Raw genomic sequence first — 15,706 nt, forward strand, 5'->3', positions numbered from 1 at the left:
TAGATAATGTTGGACCCCTACTGTAATTTACTTCCTCAAACCAAACCATTCTCCTGTTGGGCCTAGCCTATCAATGCTTATTATCTCCTAATTTTCTTGTTACTCTACTTAAGTTTATAACCCCTCACGTTGTATTAATTATCTGGTTTTCCTGCTCCCTAAAATCATTCCCATAAAAGTCTAATTTCTCTCCCTTCTCCACCCAGGTAGGAAAATCCAATTTATCACAATCCAACTACAGATAATGTATTTATAACCAGTTTCCTCTCTAATTTTCACTGTGTCAATGTTATTTTTTAAAGGAGGGTGTCTCTCTCTCATACACACAAACCCACAAATTAATCTTGAGAAACCAAAAAATGAAATGCAACAAAGGCTATATGTTTATAAGCCCCATCCATAAGAATAGTAAGATTCAAAGTGTTTTCAATTTTTCTGTTTTAGAAGACTACAGAGATGAAAATCTAATCAAGAGGAACAAAAATATCAAAGAGAAACACCTGCAGCAAGTAACATCTATAAATAATAAACAGTTGCCTAGAGAGGAAGAAGAAGTTTTGAGAAAACCATTTAATCTGCACATAGTTCCTGTTTCTTCATCAAAAATGTCCTGTAAATGTGACTCATGCGGAGTGAATTCGCAAAGTGTTTCTCAGTTTATCATTAATAGTAGAACCTACTCAACAAAAAAAACAGATTGTTATAATGTATGTGAAAATTTGCCTTTCAAAATTAAGCTTGAAAGAACTCATACTGGAGAGAAATTTTATGAATATAATAAAAATCAGGAAACCCTCAGTTATAAGGAAAATCTTCCTGAACATCAGAAGTGTCAAACATTAAAGCAAGCTTTTGAATTTAATGGGATTGGAAAAGCCTTATATGTTGAGGCTGCCTGTGTTAAACATAAGAGTACTCATACAGGACAACAATCCTGTAAAGATGAAGAGTTTAGGAAAAACTATGACAAGATAACTCTCTTTGACCACGAAAGAACTGGGACAGGGGAGAAACACTCTTATCTTAACCAGTGTGGGAAATCCTTCTGTGAGAAGTCAGCTATCAAGGAATACAATAAATTTAACATGACTGTGAAACATTGTGAATGTGTTACAAGTGGGAATAATTTCAGCAGGAAGTCATACCTTACTCAACCTCAGAGAACTCTCACAGAAGAGAATCCATTGGTATGTAATGACAGAACACAAACTGGAGATAAACACTTTGAATGTCATGAAAATAGGAAGTCTTACCAGAAAGCCCACAAAGTATGCCAGAGAACTCACTATGAAGTAAAACCCTATAAATGTAATGAATGTGGGAAATCCTTCTGTCAAAAAGGACATCTCATTCAACATCAGAGAACTCACACAGGAGAGAAACCATTTGAATGTAACGAATGTGGAAAAACTTTCTCCCAGAAGTCACACCTCAGTACACATCAGAGAATTCACACAGCAGAGAAACCCTATAAATGTAATGACTGTGGGAAAACATTTGTCCAGAAGTCAACCCTCAGGGGACATCAGAGAATTCACACAGGAGAGAAACCCTATGAATGTTGTGATTGTGGGAAAACTTTTGTTCAAAAGTCAACCCTCAAAGATCATCACAGAATTCACACAGGGGAGAAATCCTTTCAGTGTAATGAATGTGGGAAAACTTTTGGCCAGAAGTCAAACCTCAGAATACATCAGAGAATTCACAGTGGTGAGAAAACTTATCACTGTAAAGAATGTGAAAAATCCTTCTGGCGAAAAGACCATCTCATTCAGCATCAGAAAACACACACAGGAGAGAAACCATTTAAATGTAATGAGTGTGGGAAAACTTTCGCCCGGACATCAACCCTCAGAGTTCATCAGAGAATTCACACTGGGGAGAAACCATTTAAATGTAATGAATGTGGGAAAAAATTTGTCCGGAAGGCAATCCTTAGTGATCATCAGAGAATTCATACAGGGGAGAAACCCTTTCAGTGTAATAAATGTGGGAAAACTTTTGGTCAGAAATCAAACCTTAGAATACATCAGAGAGCTCACAGTGGGGAGAAATCTTATGAATGTAATGAATATGGAATATTGCCTAAGAAGTCAACCCTAAGTGTATACCAGAGAATTCAGGGAGGGCGAAAACCAAATTGATACAATAACTGTGGAAAATTCTTCTGACTAAGAGACCAACCTATTTGACATCAGAAAATTCACAAAGGAGAAAAACCATATAAGTCTGAATATAGGAAGAATTTTGCCCAAAAGGCAACTCCGAGAGTGTATCAGAGAATTCACACAGGATTTCTTTCAGGGTGCTCTGGAAACCCTGTTGGATGGAGTCATGCCTTGTTAGATAACTCATATCACATGCGCTGGTAATCTCATTAGTAAGAATTTCATAGCTAAACTAAATTTCCCTATCTCCCTTTCATCTAACTGGGGCTTTGTGACTGTCTAGTAGACTGAGAATGCTCATGTTGTATGCCACACCTAGTTCTGACTTCCCTGGTCCCAGCAGTATCTCAGTCATACATGGAATAGTAGCAACTATCCCTTAGAGAGGAAATGTATCCCCCACTTTGCTGCCTTAAGCAAAGCTGCTGGCTCAGTAGGACCCTCAACTCATAAGTACTCTAATTGGGCCTGTTTCGCTGATGGTTTTGCTAGTTGAAACCTCTTGGACACTGTGACTGTTCAACCTCAGTGCTATTATGCAGACCACAAAACTAATGTGGCTGCTCCTGTCACTGGGCAGAACACAAAGATGTTCTCAACTCTAGCCAGTATTCCCTCTGATGAAACTTGGTGCATTTTCATTGACTCTTGGGTTCTTACTGTACCTAGCTATCTGACATGCCTGTTGTAAAACTATAGGCTTATGAAAGGACCCCTGTTTGGCACTGTGAACTGTGGGGGGGAAATCACAGCTGCTGAGCACAACGTCTGAGTTGTTCAACTAGATTCACATGGTAAGAGACTATTCTCTGATAAAACTGACTGGAATCAAGTTGCTGATCAAGCCCCCACTACCCTGATTCAGGATTGCTACCTGAATCCATATCATACTGATGGCAAAACATTTACCATCTTACCCTGGATACAAAGTAAAGGTCTGTGTATATATCCAGTGTTTCCTTTGATGTTATTTGATACAAGAATGTAGTTTTTTTCTTCTGGATTAGTAGCTAGTGCTCCATATGCCATTTGATTAATTCATCCCTTTCCTACTGATTTTAAATATCTTCATATACTAACTTGTCATTTGTAAACATACTGCATATAACTGACTACTCATGACCATATTAGTAACAGATTCTTCTTTTATGAACAGGGATGGCACATACCTCATATGAGCCAAAATACCCTGTCTTTCTGGCCTGATACTGAATGTTTCACTGAAGGGTATTTGAATCAAGTTTAGAAAAGGAGAATACCTCCTAGGACTTTGGAAATGAAACATCACAGACCAGTTACATTGTTACTCCAGAGCTGCCAGCAGCATTGTGAAGAAGATTCAACTGGGATAAGAGAAAATAATGTCCAGTTAGTACTATATTCCCTGAAAATCAAGAGATTACTGTTTACTCCGTCTTTATAATTGTTGGTAATATAAAGTCATTCTTTCATAAAATTCCTCTGTTTTCTTAAGATATGTAGAATCATCTCCTTTACACCCCCTTTCATATATCATCTTTTAGGATTATGATTGGATTTGCTATTAAGTTCAGGACCATCTACCCTCCAAGATGGAACCAATTCACCCAAGTGGCCTGAATGGGAGGCCAGGTGACAAAGTCCCCTGATGGCACTCATGCTATATCTGCTGTCTCCTTGGTGGGGAAGCCTCTCCAGATAATACATTATCAACTGGAGACCATGGTCTATGCTGTAGTCACAAACGCTCCATTCTCCCTGCCTGGTTCATCTCCTTTCCAAGTATTAACTTTTATTCCAACAGATGGGCGCCTTATCTAGAGACACTGGCAGAGTCAATTTTCTGTCTGCCTGCCTACTAAGGGTCTTCGAGCTAATAAAAGAAGCCTCCATGAAGGCAGGAATTTTTATCTGTTTTGTTCATAACATGTCCCTCTATGTATTGGGCATTAAAAAATTATGAAGAGTCCCTCTACGTATTGGGCACTAAAAAATACTTGTTGAACATAGAATTATAAAAGTGATATCTGAAATTTTTTCCTTTTGATTCTTCAAATTATATTTTGAGATTATTCATTATTATTATAAATAGTTAAGGAAATTATTGCTCTAAGCTCCCACTCAGACTCCTCTTTTGGATATTTTCTAAAATTGCTAAGAGAAAACTCAATATTCAGAAGTATTCAGATCTCTTTCAGCCAAAACAAAATTTATTTTCAATAAACTAGTATTCCCAGTTCAAAATTATGTCTGCATAGCTATGTATGGGTACATAGCTATAGCTAAGTACCAATCAAAAAAATTGTGCATAACAATAACAATGATAAATTAGATTTTCAGGATCAATCAAATGGGAAGGCAAAATAATTAGTTCTTGGGGTCATGTATTCATCATATCATTAGTTCTGCTCATTTTTACTTCCCAATCAACTTCCTGACAGTTACAAGGAAAAGTTTTTTATTTTCTCAGGTCCAAGAATCTATCTCCTAGGAGACATGTCTGACCTCAAAAGAACAGGTATAACATCTGCTCTGACCTACCTCCACTTTTTGTTTTTCCTTGCCAGGTATATACTACCTCTTCTGTCACATTAAAGGTCTCCCTAGAAGCCTAGCAGAAATAGTATATTCTGTCCTTCTACCAAGGCAGCTTCACACTATAATGGGCGTGAAACAAATTTGTTTTGTGGAGACTGCAGTCTCCAAGTACCATTAACCTGCCTGATCAACTGGCTATTTTAGTGATCTTCCAGTTTTCTAAGGAACTGACTGCCAACTGACAAAAGCATAATTAGCTTAATTATCAGCTAACTAGCTTGATACACAATAAACTGAGAAACTACTTGGAATATTACTCAGCCATAAAAAAGAACAAAATAAAGCCATTTGCAGCAACGTGGATGGACCTAGAGATTGTCATACGAGTGAAGTAAGAGAAAGACAAATATATGATATTGCTTATATGTGGAATCTAAAAAAATGGAAATGAACATATTTACAAAACAGAGTCACAGATGTAGAAAACAAACTTATGGTTACCAGTGGGGAAAGAGTGGGGGAGGGATCAATCGGAAGATTGGGATTGACATACATGCACTACTATATGTAAAATAGATAACTAATAAGGACCTAGTGTATAACACACAGAACTCTATACTCTAATGAACTATATGGAAAAAGAATCTAAAAAAGAGTGCCTATATGTATATATATATAACTGATTCACTGCTGTACACCAGAAAATAACATGACATTGTAAATCAACTCCAATAAAAATTTTACAAAATAAAAGAAAATCTTCAAACACTTGCAAATTAACACACTTTTAAATGTTTCATGGGACAGAGGAAGTTACAAAGGGAATGAGAAAATAATTTGAATTGAACAAAAAGGAAAAATCTTGTCAAAATTGGTGCACTGGCAGTGGTTGAGAGTCCGCCTGCCGATGCAGGGGACACAGGTTCGTGCCCTGGTCTGGAAGACCCCACATGCTGCAGAGCAGCTGGGCCCGTGAGCCATGGCCACTGAGCCTGCGCGTCTGGAGCCTGTGCTCCACAACGGGAGAGGCCACAACAGTGAGAGGCCTGCGTACCGCAAAAAAAAAAAAAAAAAAAAAAAAAAATTGGTGCACTGGAGCTAAAGCAGTGCTGAGCAAGAAATTCATACCACCAAAAACTTACATTAGAAAAAAAGGTCTCAAATCAAGTCTCATCTCTCATTTCAAGAAACAAAAAGAGCAGAGTAAAAAAACCCAAAGCAAGCAGAAGCAAAGAAATAATGTAAGAGCAAGATTCAATCATGTTGAGAAGAGAAAATCTAAGAAACCTGAACTTAATCCTTTGAAGATAGAAATAAAACTGATAAAACTCTACTATGACTGAAAAAAAAATGATAAAATTAATTCAGGAATGAAAAATATATCACTACACAAATACTAAAAGGATAATCAAGGAACACTACACAAACTCTGTGTGTGTCACTTTGACACTTTATGTGAAACCAACCAATATGGACGTCAATATCACAAAGCCACAAATTATGAAAACTCAAGATAAAACAGAAAATCTAAATTTTTCTATAACTATTAAATACATAGAATTCATAGCAAAAAGCATTTCCGAAAAGAAATGTTCAGGCTCAGTTGATTGCAATGAAGAATTCTACATTTAAAGAATTAACACCAGTTCTACCCAACTTCCTCCAGAAAAGGAGGGAATACTTTACAACTCATTTTATGAGGGCTGTACACAAAAACATGACAAAGACAAAAAGAAAACTAAATAGTTATATCTCTCATGAATTTCCATTAAAAAATCCTCAAAAGCCTATTAGCAAATCAAATCCAGCAATATATAAAAACTAACATCACAACAAAGTGGAATTTATTCCAGGAATGCCAGGCTCATTCAACATTTGAAAATAAATTAATGTAATCCAACATATTAAACTAAGAAGAAAAATGACATGATCATATTAATGCAGAAAAGCATTTGACAAAATCAATTCCATTTTATGGTTTTTTCTTTAAAGTCAGCAAATTAGGAATAGAGAATGTCACCAACTTGATAATTAATTGAAAACACAGCCAACATTGTACTTAATAATGGAAGACTGAATATCGTCCTCAAAATTAGGACTAAGGCAAAGATGCCCACCTTCATCACTCTTATTCAACATAGTACTGGAAGTCTACCCAGCACAATAAGGCAAAAAAAAAAAAAAAGGCATATAGATTATAAAAGAAAAACATAAATATATACCTATTTACATATGACATAATTGTCTATGTATGTACAAAAATCCCAAAGAATCCAGAAAAAAATAAAAACTTCCTAGAATTAATTAATTCAAGTTTGCAGGTTATAAGATCAATACAAAAAAGAAATTGTATATCTATCTGCTACACACACACACACACACGTATCTAAACCTAAAACCCTATGCAAAATTTAATTCAAAATGGATCAGAGATTTCAATATAAAATGTAAAACTATAAAATTTTAGAAGAAAAAGGGAAAATATTCTTAAAGAACTTAGTCTTGACAGGATACTCATAATAAATAGAAGAAAACTGATAAATTGAACATCAAAATAAAACACTCTGAGAAACACAATAGCAAGAAGATGGAAATAGGAACTTCCATGGTGGTCCAGTGGGTAAGACTCCATGCTCCCAAGGCAGGGGGCCCGGGTTCAATCCCTGGTCAGGAAACAATCCCACGCGCATGCCGCAACTAAGAAGTCTGCATGCTGCAACTAAGAAGTCCGCATGCCACAGCTAAGCAGTCCACATGCCACAGCTAAGGAGTCCACATGCTGCAACAAAGATCCCACGTGCTGCAGCTAAGACCTGGCACAGACAAAATAAATAAATAAATAAGATAAAAATAAATACAAGCTACAGACAGGAAAAAAGTTGCAAACTATATATCTGACAGAGGACTTGTATCCCAATTATACAAAGAATTTTTTAAACAGTAACAAAACAACTCAATTTAAAAATGGACAGGAGGACACTGGGAAGGCTCACACAGGGCGTACTTCCCAGAACTGCTGCCAGTGTCCTTGTACTAACAGTGAGCCACACCCACCCCCACCTCTGCAGGAGACCCTCCAACACTAGCAGCTTCCATGGACCCCTGATTGCTGCTTGAGGAGAATTGCCCTGTGGATTTGACTGACCAATGATTATGCTATAAGCAGTTTCAGGTGACTGGCCCAGCAGGAGTAAGAAGAATTTATCTTCAGTATAAACTTCATTATTCTACGGCATCTCTTCATTTGCCTGGGAGGTGAGAATATTGAGACTCAAGGAGATTAAGCAGTGGAGTACTTTCACTGCTCAAAGGTAATGATGCCATGACTTTCACGGAGTGTTGACCACCCTCATACACTGCTTTCTTCACCCAGGTGCTAATTCCTGCTGTGATGCTGTGTCCTTTCCTGGCTGAGGAAACCAGGATCTACAGTGCCATGTGGATGAAAGGCTCTTGGTGCTCCAGCCAGGCGTCAGGGCTGTGCCTCTGAGGTGGGAGAGCCAACTTCAGGAAACTGGTCCACAAGAGACCTCCCAGCTCCACATGATATCAAATGGTGAAAATCTTCCAGAGATCTCCATCTCCACACCAAGACCCAGCTTCACTCAACGACCAGCAAGCTACAGTGCTGGATTCCCTATGCCAAACAACTAGCAAGAGAGGAACACAGCCCCATCCACTAGCAGAGAGGCTGCCTAAAATCATAATAAGGCCACAGACCCCCCCCAAAACACACCACCAGACGTGGAACTGCCCACCAGAAAGACAAGATCCAGCTTCATCCACCAGAAAACAGGCACTATTCCCCTCCACCAGGAAGCATACACAACCCACTGAACCAACCTTAGCCACTGGGAACAGACACCAAAAACAATGGGAACTACAAACATCCAGCCTGAGATAAGGACACCCCAAACACAGTAAGTTAAACAAAATGAGAAGACAGAAAAACACAGAGCAGATGAAGGAGCAAGGTAAAAACCCACCAGACCTAACAAATGAAGATGAAATAGGCAGTCTACCTGAAGAAGAATTCAGAATAATGATAGTAAAGATGATCCAAAATCTTAGAAATAGGATAGAGAAAATACAAGAAAAGTTTAACAAGGAACTATGTAGTATCATGTCATCTGCAAAGGCTTACAGTTTTACTTCTTTTCTGATCTGGATTCCATTTAATTCTTTTTATTCTCTGATTACTGTGGCTAAAACTTCCAAAACTATGTTGAATAATAGTGGTAAGAGTGGGCAAACTTCTCTTGTTCCTGATTTTAGTGGAAATTGTTTCTCACAATTGAGAATGATGCTGGCTGTGGGTTTGTCATATATGGCCTTTATTATGTTGAGGTAAGTTCTCTCTATGCCTACTTTCTGAAGAGTTTTTATCATAAATGGATGTTGAATTTTGTCCAAAGCTTTTTCTGCATCTATTCAGATTATCATATGGTTTTATCCTTCAGTTTGTTAATATGGTTTATCACATTGATTGACTTGCATATATTGAAGAATCCTTGCATTCCTGGGATAAACCCCACTTGATCATCCTTTTAATGTGCTGCTGGATTCTGTTTGCTAGTATTTTGTTGAGGATTTTTGCATCTGTGTTCATCAGTGATAATGGCCTGTAGTCTTCTTTCTTTGTGACATCTTTGGTTTTGGTATCAGGGTGATGGTGGCCTTGTAGAATGAGTTTGAGAGTATTCCTCCCTCTGCTATATTTTGGAAGAGTTTGAGAAGGATAGGTGTTAGCTCTTCTCTAAACGTTTGATAGAATTCACCTGTGAAGCCATCTGGTCCTGGGCTTTTGTTTGTTGGAAGATTTTTAATCACAGTTTCAATTTCAGTGCTTGTGACTTGTCTGTTTATATTTTCTATTTCTTCCTGGTTCAGTATCAGAAGGTTGTACTTTTCTAAGGATTGGTCCATTTCTTGCAGGTTGTGCATTTTATTGGCATATAGTTGCTTGTAGTAATCTCTCATGATCCTTTGTATTTCTGCAGTGTCAGTTTTTCCTTCTTTTTCATTTCTAATTCTATTGATTTGGGTCTTCTCCCTTTTTTCTTGATGAATCTGGCTAATGCTTATCAATTTTGTTTATCTTCCCAAAGAACCAGCATTTAGTTTTATTGATCTTTTCTTTCGATTCCTTCATTTCTTTTTCATTTACTTCTAATCTGATCTTTATGATTTCTTTCATTCTGCTCACTTTGGGGTTTTTTTGTTCTCTAATTGCTTTAACTGTAAGGTTAGGTTGTTTATTTGAGATGTTTCTTGTTTCTTGAGGTAAGATTGTATTGCTATAATCTTCCCTCTCAGAACTGCTTTTGCTGCATCCCACAGGTTTTGGGTCACTGTGTTTTCATTGTCATTTGTTTCTAGGTATCTTTTGATTTCCTCTTTGATTTCCTCAGTGATCTATTGGTTATTTAGTAGCGTATTGTTTAGCTTCCATGTGTTTGTAATTTTCTTTACAGTTTTTTTCCCCTGTAATTGATATCTAGTCACAAATGATAGCGTTGTGGTCGGAATACATACTTGATGCGATTTCAACTTTCTTAAATTTACCAAGGCTTGATTTCTGACCCAAGATATGATCTATCCTGGAGATTATTCCATGAGCACTTGAGAAGAAAGTGCATTCTGTTGTTTTTGGATAGAATGTTCTATAAATATCACTTAAGTCCATCTTGTTTAATGTGTCATTTAAAGCTTGTGTTTCCTTATTTATTTTCATTTTGGATGATCTGTCCATTCTTGAAGGTGTAGTCTTAAAGTCCCCTACTATTTTGTTACTGTTGATTTCCACTTTTATGGCTGTTAACATTTGCCTTATGTCTTGAGGTGCTCCTATGTAGGGTGGATAAATATTTACAATTGTTATATCTTCTTTTTGGATTCATCCCTTGATCATTATGTAGTGTCCTTCTTTGTCTCTTGTAATAGTCTGTATTTTAAAGTCTATTTTGTCTGATATGAGAATTGCTACTCCAGCTTTCTTTTGATTTCAATTTGCGTAGAATATCTTTTTCCATCCCTTCACTTACACTCCATATGTGTCCCTAGGTCTAAAATGGCTCTCTTGTAGATAGCATATATATGGGTCTTGTTTTTATATCCATCCAGCCAGTCTATGTCTTTTGGTTGAGCATTTTATCCATTTACATTTAAGTTAATTATCAATATGTATGTTCCTCTTACCATTTTCTTCATTGTTTTGTTTTTGTTTTTGCAGGTCTTTTTCTTCTCTTGTGTTTCCTGCCTAGAGAATTTCCTTTAGCATTTGTTGAAGCTGGTTTGGTGGTGCTGATTTCTCTTAACTTTTCCTTGTCTGTAAAGGTTTTTATTTCTCTGTCGAATCTGAATGAGATCCTTCCTGGGTAGAGTAATCTTGGTTGTAGGTTTTCCCATTTCATCCGTTTAAATATGTCCTGCCACTCCCTTCTGGCTTGCAGAGTTTCTGCTGAAAGATCAGCTGTTAATCTTATGGGGATTCCCTTGTATGTTATTTGTTGTTTTTCCCTTGCTGCTTTTAATACTTTTTCTTTGTATTTAATTTTTAACAGTTTGATTACTACGTGTCTTGGCATGTTTCTCCTTGGGTTTATCCTGTATGGGACTCTCTGTGCTTCCTGGACTTGATTGACTATTTCCTTTCCCATATTAGGGAAGTTTTCAACTATAATCTCTTCAAATATTTTCTCAGTCCCTTTCTTTTTCTCTCCTTCTTTTGGGACCCCTATAATTCGAATATTGGTGCATTTAATATTGTCCCAGTGGTCTCTGAGACTGTCCTCAATTCTTTTCATTCTTTTTTCTTAATTCTGCTCTGCAGCAGTTAGTTCCACTATTTTATCTTCCAGGTCACTTATCCATTCTTCTGCTTCAGCTATTCTGCTATTGATCCCTTCTAGAGAATTTTAAATTTCATTTATTGTGTTGTTTATCATTGTTTGTTTTATCTTTAGTTCTTCTAGGTCCTTGTTAAACGTTTCTTGTATTTTCTCAATTCTATTTCCAAGATTTTGAATCATCTTTACTATCATTACTCTGAATTGTTTTTCAGGTACACTGCCTATTTCCTCTTCATTTGTTTGGTCTGGTGGGTTTTTACCTTGTTCTTCATCTGCTGTGTATTTCTCTGTCTTCTCATTTTGCTTGACTTACTGTTGTTGGGGTCTCCATTTTGCAGGCTGTAGGTTCATAGTTCCCATTGTTTTTGGTGTGTGCTCTCAGTGGGTAAGGTTGGTTCTGTGGATTGTGTAGGCTTCCTTGTGGAGGGGACTGGTGCCTGTTTTCTGGTGGATGAAGCTGGATCTTGTCTTTCTGGTGGGCAGGACTGCATCTGGTGGTGTGTTTTGGGGTGCCTGTGAAATTGTTATGATTTTAGGCAGCCTCTCTGCTAATGGGTGGGGTTGTGTTCCTGCCTTGCTAGTTGTTTGGCATGGAGTGTCCAGCAGTGGAACTTGCTTGTAGTTGGGTGGAGCTGGATCTTAGCATTGAGACAGAGATCTCTGGGAGAGCTCTCGCCGATTGATATTACGTGGGGCCAGGATGTCTCTAGTGGTCCAATGTCCTCAACTTGGCTCTCCCACCTCATAGGTTCTGGCCTGACACCCAGCCAGAGCACCAAGATCCTATCAGTGACACGGCTCAGAAGAAAAGGGAGAAAGAAAGAAAGAAAGAAAGAGAGAGAGAGAGAGGGAGGGAGGGAGGGAGGGAGGGAAGAAAGAAAGAAAGACATAAAATAAAGTTATTAAAATAAAAAATATTGGAATAGAAAAATAAAAAAGGCAATAAAAAAGAAGAGAACAACCAAACCAATAAACATATCCACCAAATATAACAAGTGCTGAAAACTAAAATAAACATAAAAATCAGAAACTAGTCAGTCGCATACAGCAAACCCCAAGTCTACAGTTGTCCCACAGTTCACTGCCTCAATTTTGGGATGATTTGTTGTCTATTCAGGTATTCCACAGATGCAGGGTACATCAAGTTGACTGTGAAGGTTTAATCTGCTGCTCCTGAGGCTTCACAAAGAAATTTCCCTTTCTCTTCTTTGTTCTCACAGCTCCTGGGGTTCAGCTTTGGATTTGGCCATGCCCCTTCATGGTGGTCACCCTCTGGAGTCGTTTGGGAAGTCTGAGTCTTCTGCCAGTGTTCAGTAGGTGTTCTGTAGGAGTTGTTCCACATTTAGATGTATTTTTGATGTATAAGTGGGGAGGAAGGTGATCTCCACATTTTACTCCTCTGCCATCTTGAAGGTCTTCTCCAGCCAATTGATTTTTGACAAAGGTGTACAAGCAATTCAATGAAACGACAGTCTTTTCAACAAATGGTGCTGAATAATTAGATATCTATAGGCAAAAAAAAAAAAAAAATCACAGAATGTTGACCTAAACACCACATCACATACAAATATTAGGGCTGTTTCTCTTTCTTATCATTCTTGTGTTCACTAGAGTAGCACTTTTAATTCCCTTCAAGAACTTTTCCTTGCATTCACACCTTGGCTGTTTGCACAAGAGGCCTGGGTTTTAGTCTCTCTCAGCTTTCAACACACCTTCCTCACTAAGCTGAATCATTTCTAGCTGTTGATTTAATATGAGAGACCCATGGTTCTTCCTTTTACTGAACACTTAGAGGCCACTGTGGGTTTATTAATTGGCCTAATTTCAATATTCTTGTGTCTCAGTGAATATGGAGGCCTGAGGAGAAGGGAGAGAGACAGGAATTGCTGGTCAATGGAGCAGTCAAAACATGCACAACATTTATCAATTAAGTTCATTGTTTTATATGAGTGAGGTTGTGGTGTCCCAAAACAGTTATAATAGTAACATCAAAGATCACTGATCACAGGTAATCATAACAAATATAATAATAATGAAAAATTTGAAATATTGCAAGAATTACCAAAATGTGACACAAAGGCATGAAGCAAGGAAATGTTGTTGGAAAAATGGCACTGATAGACTTGCTCAACTAAGGGTTTCCACAGACCTTCAATTTGTAGGCAAATACTTCAGGCAATGCAAAAACTATGTATCTGTGAAGCACAGTAAAGCAAAGTGTAATAAAACAGGGTATGCCTGTATTTCCTTATTAATCTTCAATCTAGTATTCTATCCATTATTAAAAGTGTGATAGTTAAGTTTCCAACTATTATTGTTTGTCAGTTTCTCCTTTCACTTAGCTTCTTGTATCTTGGGGCTCAGTTGTTAGGTGTGTGTATGTTTATAGTTGTTATAGTATCTTTCTGATGGATTTACCCTTTTGTCATTGTAAAATATCTCTTTATATCTAATAACATTTTAAAATTTAAAGTCTATTTTGTTTGATATTAGTATAACTTTCTTATGGTTGCTGTTTGTATAAAATATCTTTTTCCACCTCCTTACTTTGAACATTTTTATATCTTTGAAAGTAATGTGTCCTTAGACAGCTCAAGCTGGATACAATTCATCTTGGTTTTGTTTTGTTTTTTTTAATCTAGTCTGACAATCTTTACCTTTTGTCTGAATTGTTTAGTTCTTTCACATTTAGTGTTTTTATTGAGATAGTTGGATTTTTGTTTGCCATTTACATTTTGTTTTCTATGTCTCATGTTTTTTTTCCTCCTCTATTCCTCTTTTATTGTTTTGTAGTATATGAATATTTTTTCATGTAACACTAAATTCCTTTAATGATTTTTTCACTGTATTTTTTAGAGTTTATTTCTTTAGTTGTTGCTCTAGCCCTTACCATATACACCTGAACTTATCAGAATCTACTTCAAGTTTATATTAATCTAATTTCAGTGATACACAGAAAAGTTACTCCTATGTAACTTTATTCCTCCCCCTGCTTTGTGATATTATTGTACATATTACATATCTCTATATATGTTAGTAAACTCAACAATACATTCTAATGATTATTACTTTGTATAATTTTATATCTTTTAAAGAAGCTGTCATAAGAAAAAAGGACATGTATGTATGTATCACATTTATTTTATTAACCTTTTTATTTACTATTTTTGTTTTTCTTCTCTTGTTTCTGTGGATTTGAGTTGCCATCAGGTGTTATTTCCTTAGTCTAATATATCTTTCTCCTACCTACCTCTTTGTGGTTTTATTGAATACTTTTGTGTATGTTAGACACCTAACATTACTATATGTACATACTGTTTTATACAGTTACTTTTTAAATCAGTCAAGAGAATTTTCTTTAGTGTGTCTTGTAAGGTGGGTCCGCTAGCAACAAACTCTCAACTTTTATTTATCTGGGAATATTTTTATTTGGCCTTCATCTTTGAAAAATAATTTTTCTGCCTATAGGGTTCTTGGTTGATAGTCATTTTCTTTGAGTAGTTTGAGTATATCACCACACGACCTTTGGCCTATGTGGTTTCTAATGAGAAATCCACTTTGGAAACACAAACTTCCCACTCTGTATGTGCTTTGGTGATTTTTTATTCTACTTTTCTTCTGGCAGTGCTTTCCCCAGCCTCAGGTAGTTTCCTCACATGTTTTCACATAGTACTCAATCAAAGACTGAAGGAGACCCTATTGTAGATCTTCATAGCTCTCTCTCAGTGTAGCTCTTTTGTATTCTGTGTTGAAACTCATTAGAGTATAACATGTGGTAGTCATAGCACTCACCTCGTTTCCCTTTTCTCATGAATTCCTAATCTGCACTGCCTGTTGGATCATGTCTAAAAGCCAAAGTTTCATATATTTTTGTATTGTTTATGAATTGTTTGATGTGGGAGGATAAATTGGTTCCATTACTCCTTTACATCCATAATAAAAAACCCTATTTGGGTTTTTGAAACTTGATAAGTTTTATTGGAATTTAATGTTATTTATGCTTGTGATTTAGGAATTTAAGAAGATTGATCTCTTTCAGTATCTGAAAATATTTTTGTTTGGACCTCTCCCAAAAAAGTCAAGTGAGTATTGTTACTATGCCACTTGTGAAGCTGCACCTTCCTTTACATAGAATCATCAAAGCCCATGTGAACCCATGTCCTAAATTAT

The 15,706-nt window shown here is 36.7% G+C and overlaps 1 protein-coding gene across 1 annotated transcript in view; it reads left to right on the plus strand.

Moving 5' to 3' along the window:
- ZNF510 (zinc finger protein 510) overlaps positions 1–15,706 on the plus strand; it is a 67,804-nt gene that overhangs the window by 20,908 nt on the left and 31,190 nt on the right. Inside the window, exons 5-6 of the mRNA XM_089913007.1 lie at positions 445–8,605; positions 12,757–15,618. Of these exons, the coding sequence (XP_089769133.1) occupies positions 445–2,144 (1,700 nt within the window). The 3' untranslated portion in view covers positions 2,145–8,605; positions 12,757–15,618. The remainder of the gene's footprint in view (positions 1–444; positions 8,606–12,756; positions 15,619–15,706) is intronic.

This window comes from Delphinapterus leucas, chromosome 6, assembly GCF_059928025.1.
Source record: "Delphinapterus leucas isolate spDelLeu-1000000601 "Yukka" chromosome 6, BTC_Dleu_Yukka2, whole genome shotgun sequence".
Lineage (NCBI taxonomy): Eukaryota > Metazoa > Chordata > Mammalia > Artiodactyla > Monodontidae > Delphinapterus > Delphinapterus leucas.